Source organism: Myotis brandtii, unplaced genomic scaffold (genome assembly GCF_000412655.1).
Source record: "Myotis brandtii unplaced genomic scaffold, ASM41265v1 scaffold153, whole genome shotgun sequence".
Classification (NCBI taxonomy): Eukaryota; Metazoa; Chordata; class Mammalia; order Chiroptera; family Vespertilionidae; genus Myotis; species Myotis brandtii.
This window is the reverse complement of record NW_005355543.1, coordinates 431,473-437,366: the sequence shown is the minus strand read 5'-3', so window position 1 is coordinate 437,366 and position 5,894 is coordinate 431,473. Positions and strand designations below refer to the sequence as shown.

At 33.0% G+C, this 5,894-nt stretch overlaps 1 protein-coding gene across 4 annotated transcripts in view; it reads right to left on the bottom strand.

The window, feature by feature from the left end:
• Positions 1–302: 302 nt before the first annotated feature.
• The window catches only part of SYNCRIP (synaptotagmin binding, cytoplasmic RNA interacting protein), a 31,896-nt gene continuing 26,304 nt past the window's right edge, over positions 303–5,894 (bottom strand). For 3 of the 4 annotated variants that reach the window (XM_014535859.1, XM_005861514.2, XM_005861518.2), the window contains one exon: positions 303–4,864. In XM_014535859.1, the coding sequence (XP_014391345.1) occupies positions 4,836–4,864 (29 nt within the window). In that variant the 3' untranslated portion in view covers positions 303–4,835. The remainder of the gene's footprint in view (positions 4,865–5,894) is intronic. The other variant, XM_005861515.2, reaches the window with a different exon arrangement.

Here is a 5,894-nt window from a genome sequence, read left to right as displayed (position 1 = left end):
GACAATGAAAGAACACTGCAGAGTAGGGCATGGAAATTACCATGAACTTCTTTCACGTGCATGACCACGGAATTATTTTCATCAATTAAAATTAAGTGAATACCAACATTTATATACATATCCCCACCATGTGCTTGAATTAGAGATCTTGGAGAATTTGTTTTTACCATTGAATAGTTACTTGGAATGTATGGATAATAAAAAGATGAGTGAGCTCTGATTCCAAGTGTCTATTTAAAAGCTGTTAAAGGAAGAACGATGGAGGACACCCACAATAATTCTTGGACTCCTGGAGATCCTAAGACATGCTACAAAAATAGGTCTTTATTCTTAGGAAAATATAGTCAGAGCTAGCTTCCTTATGCTATACATAAAATCTTAACATCAGAGGCAGTACAGATAGTACAGATAGTTTTTGAACTGATCTCCAAACAAGCACAAACCCACTACGTTGAAAAGAACAAGTAATTTGAGGTTTTTGGCAAAAGACAGTACTTCACACATCTAATCCAAATCAAAGAGCCTGCAGACAGTTTTCAGGGAGATAAAAGGAATGAAATAAATATAAATTCTATGGATAAATAAATGTAAGAGAATTTAAATAAGCTAACAGAACTATTATTTTTTAAATAAAAATACTAATCAGGTACAAGCTTTTGTTTCTCATGCCAGACTTCTAAATGTTTATCAGACTACTGTTAATATCATTAAAAACCTAATCTTGGACCAGAGCATTAGTTTTAATACTGTTTTGCATTTGTAAAAAAGATTTGTTTTTCCAAACTAAATGCTGCTGGTCGTGAAAAATATTTTAGGTGTATTACTGAAGGCAGACTGTGGTGCTAATAGAACTTAAGTACTTTAAAAAGTGACAGACCAAAATGTCTATCTACTAATTTGCCCACAGTTAAAAACATCTTTGAACATTGGTTTATAATTAGCATCTGAAAAAGTAGTGGCATGCCCTATTGAGTGGTATGATTACTGAGTAATTAGTACTATACATCATCCCCAGAAGTCTGTTCATTGTATGTATTTACTTAAGTTCATTCATTTTATACCCACCACTGAATTCCTATGCTCAGATAAAAATTTTATATACATCACTGGGGAGAAAATGGTCATGTGGGTATTCTTGAAGTTTTAGGAACCTGAGCAATCATTTACTCTATCTCCCTCCCCTAAATGCACAAATTCCTTCTGCTTTTTCATTTCTCCCCTTAAAATAGACTACATGTCATACTTACTTTGTAATAAAACAAGGTGACCTTCTGCTGTTTCTGGCGATTTTTTACTTAATCAAAAAAGCTGTCCTGAATGTGACAATTTTGCCCAACTAGCATGATGTTCACCCTGATATTAAATAAGTCTTTTCAAATATCTTATATACAAGTGAATACCCCAGATCACCCCATCAATCCATTTCTGTTCTTCATATTTTATCACAAAGAAAATATTTATATTTTGTTAAATCAAACTTGCAGTAATTGGTAAATTTCTCATGATGCAACAACTGCCATCATAAGTGTGCAACCACTCTTTTTGTGCTCAATCTCTCCTTCATCTTTAACATCTGATTCAGTTGCAATGGCCAAAAATCTTCCATATAAAGAATATATTCAATACAATTTTCTCACAAAGCAATTTTCTGAAAACTGATTAAATTTATGATCACTTTGATTGCCAAGTAGTCTGCAGAAACAAAATCTTGCGTCTGTTTTGGTTAGGTAACTCTAACAATCAGAATGCATTTAAGGATACATTTTTCACCCCAAGGAAGGGACTTCACTCTTGGATATAAGACCCATCCCTTGACAATATATACAAAATTTCTTTAACTTGTCATCTGTCCATTCTTTGAAGCTGTCAAAGCCAAGAACCCATAAACAAATCACAAATAGCAATAACCTACATTAGTTAACATTCCCCTTTTAACATGTTGACATTTTTACTAAAGGATTAGTTATTTTTGCATTTCCATTTCTCATATCCCATGACATTCCATATAAATTGCATTATTGCTTTATAGGCCACACAACATTCCAAAGTATGTTCATATGCATTGCCTGTTTTCCTTGATTTCTGATAAGTTTGATACTGATTTTACTACAGAAATTTAAGTTTGAAAATACCAGTTAGTATTTCTTCTCAGAACTTAATTGTTCACATCACTAATCACTACATGCATATTTAGCTCTGATTATATTGCTCAAAAACTGCACCCATTATCAGAACAGTGCAAATGATATTTAATTTTAAAATTATAATGGCTTGAATTCAGTTATTCAAATGAACACTGTCAAGTTAATTTCACTTGAGTGTGTATATATTTCATCACTACTGTTTACATTACCCAACAATTCTTCACAATTTCTTTATATCAGTTTTCCCTCCCAAATCCCCAAACTCAGAATGGCAAATAGTCTTAGAAACCCACAGCTCCACATTTTAATGTTTTTAAGAACACATTTGTGAACTCACAAAAATGTTCATCTTTCAACTGTGACAATGCAGTTCTTGTTTAAGCCAAATAAACCAGTCCTAAAATCCCAATGAATAGTTGAGAATTAACTTAAACACCTTGACAGTGTCCCTTAAAAAGGATATGACAGTAAAGTGCCAATAGGCATGGCAATGACCTCTTTGATGGGATCATTTAACTCTTTGGAACTGGGAAATGCCAGCACCAAAGATTACACTGAGATTCAATTTTACTGAAGGCTACATTTAGTTTTCCCACTTTTCACAAACCTATTATACTCATATTGTCAAAATGAAATGTAAATGTTTTGTGTAGCCCTCAAACTTACACTAAGATTTCAAAGAGATGTACTTTAAAAAAGCACGGGGTAATATATAAAATCAGTGGCAGAAAGTTTCATTAAGCACCAGGAACTAATTTTTGTCACCCCATACTCATTTTGTAGGTAAGTTTCAATAACCGGCAAGGCACATTTACATATATTCCAATGAATAGTTATTGACAAATTTTAAATTACACTCTATGTCCCAGCTAACCCAGTAACTGACATACAACATACTAAAATGGTTTATTAAGATAACATAAAAAACCAGTTAATGTGAAACATACAGGCTATTGGCAACCACTATTCTAAAATTATGTAAGTACAAATAAACATACTGAAATGTGTGCAATTCTAAGTTTTTAAACCAGAATATCTGTATACTAACACACATTTATATTAATGACACATAAAAAAAATAAAAACTTTATTACAAAAATAAGTTACACTCGCCTCCAGCTTACAGTATAAAACAATTTTATTTGCAGGAATGCAAAATGATTGTTTGTCATGAGCATTTTGAACATATGACATGTCTAAATTTTGTTAAATTTGCATTTACTGGGGGAACTGGTATGTATAAAACCCTAAGTATAATAAGCTCTGGTCTTCATCGTGGTGCCTATTGGGTAGTGATGTAACTGCAGTATCCCTTTGGGGAAGGGAAAAGGGATTTCTTTATACCAAGTCCTAATTAAACTGTAATTTCACTTTTGACTTTAAGCTATCAATTTTGGACTTGGCCAAAAAATTTCTGAGGGTGATTCAATAGAGGATGCTTCACCACTGAACACTCACTGTCATCAAGGTGCTTTAGAAAATTAAAAACATAGCACAAATGATTGTATTCTATTCTACAAGTTATCATGACCTGCATAAGAAATGGAAAGCTGACTCACGTTTTTGCAGTGATCAGCAATAAGAAATGCACTAATGAAACATACCTTTACCTAAAAAGCTAAACTACAGCCATATACTAATCTCTATGATTTATGAAAAAACTTCAAAATATCCAAATGTCAGGCTTCGCTGTACAACTGTCAGTTTTAGTCTGACTTTTTATAAAGGGACACTGCAGTATTTAGTACAAGTTCGGATGCACTTTTTTGAACATCTGATGTCTTACAAAAGTAACATCTTCCTAAACTATTATACATCCAAATAACTACAATATCTGAAGAAGCAAGGCTGCTTTTTCAGCCACAAAATACGACAAAAGCAAGGCCTGTTATGATGGTCATGAGGAAGTCTTACAAGCCTCTGAAACTAAAGGCAATTAAGAATGTTACATTTGGTATATTAAAATCTTACCCTCATATCATTTAACAAGCCTTGCTTTTATCTACAAAGATTTTTCTATGTACAGTACAGACAGGGTATAGTTCAATCCTCTGCTACTGAGGTAGTTAACCAACCCTTTTAAAAAAGGTTCTGAAAAGAACCACTATCTGGAATGCCTGACTAACCAGCTCTGATGATTACACCTGAAACTGCTTATCTGAACACAATTCAAAAGTGATTATTATAAAAAAGACAATCATGATTAACCTTGGTGAGCAGAAATAAAATTTAAGGATACCAACAATGGTATTCATCTATACCACTGCAATAAAATTTAAATGCACAAATTCAAGAGAATATTTTAGAAAACCACTGCTGGGATCCTTAATTTAAAAAAACAGGGGAAAAATCTACTTAGAGCAGATTTTTTAAAGAGAAGAACTTTATTCTTTATTAAGATACCATGCTAGAAGTTATGAAGAATTTCTGTTGGAACACATTTGGAAAATAGAGTAGCTTTAGTTTAATAACTTGCACTGCAGAGAAAATTGTTAAAGAAATTCATATCAAAGTCCAAGTATTAGTTCAATGTCCTGTATTTGATTCCATGATCTTCACAGGAAGGTCTTCTGCAAAAGAATATGCTCCTATACAGCCGTGATATTTAAGGTTGCTTGATTTCCTTACCATTACTCCACTGCAAGCTTCTGGTGTAATCCCACATAGCAAGTCAGTCTTCATTGTAACAGGTCAGGACCGGCCTCGACCCCTTTTCCCTGCTAGCCAGGTAACAAAAGGAATCAGTTAGATAAATCACTTTAAGTTTATAATGTGTACAAACATATGATAACATTAAAAAAATAAATAGAAGCTTTAACAAAGTAATTCTTAATATAAAGTCTAACCAAAAAGTTTCCTTTAATAACTATTAACTTCTTTTTGCTTGTTTTTCACTTGTTTGGAGTTGAGGTTTTTGGTTTGCTTTTGTGTCCCTTGTGGGGTGGGGGAAGACTGGATTGAGGTTCAAAACCTCATTTTGTTCACAAACTGATTTAAAAAAAAAAAAAAAAAAAGAGCTAAAGAATACCTAACAGAAGTTACACCTTAAGGCAGCAATTTTCAACCAGTGTGCCACTAGAATTTTTAAAGTATACAATACCTATCAGTCAGGGCCACTAACCCCCTTTTCCCTTATATTGTCAAATTAAAAAATGGCAACAGCCAATAGAATAGCTGTCTGGTGTGAATGTATCAAAATTTTACCTATTTTTCATCAGATCAGCAAAAAATATTTCTTGGTGTGCTGCACAATTTTAGTAATTAATTTGTGCCATGAGATGGAAAAGGTAGAAAATCGCTGCCTTAAGGCATTGTTCCCATTAGCTTTCAAGCAATTTTTTTCTTGAGACATGAAGCAAACATCTGATAGTTGTTTGACCTTGACATCTACAATTTTCATTGGTTAACATTTTTAAAAAAGCATTGTCTTTCAAATCATGTATTTTTTACGCGTAGGTGTAAATCTTTAATTTAGGGATGGAGGTTCAGAAGTGGGGAGTGAAATCATGTATTTTTTACGCGTAGGTGTAAATCTTTAAATTTAGGGATGGAGGTTCAGAAGTGGGGAGTGGCTTTTGAATTGTTTACATTGTTGAGAGTCCATCCCCAAAAATTCTAATATATAGATGGTTGGCATTCTCCCATCAGTACTGCTAACTAGACAACATGGTCAAAACAAAATTAAAATGCAAATGATTGCAAAAATCCAAACTATAAGATCGTGAATACAAACCTGTATTAAACTTGTGA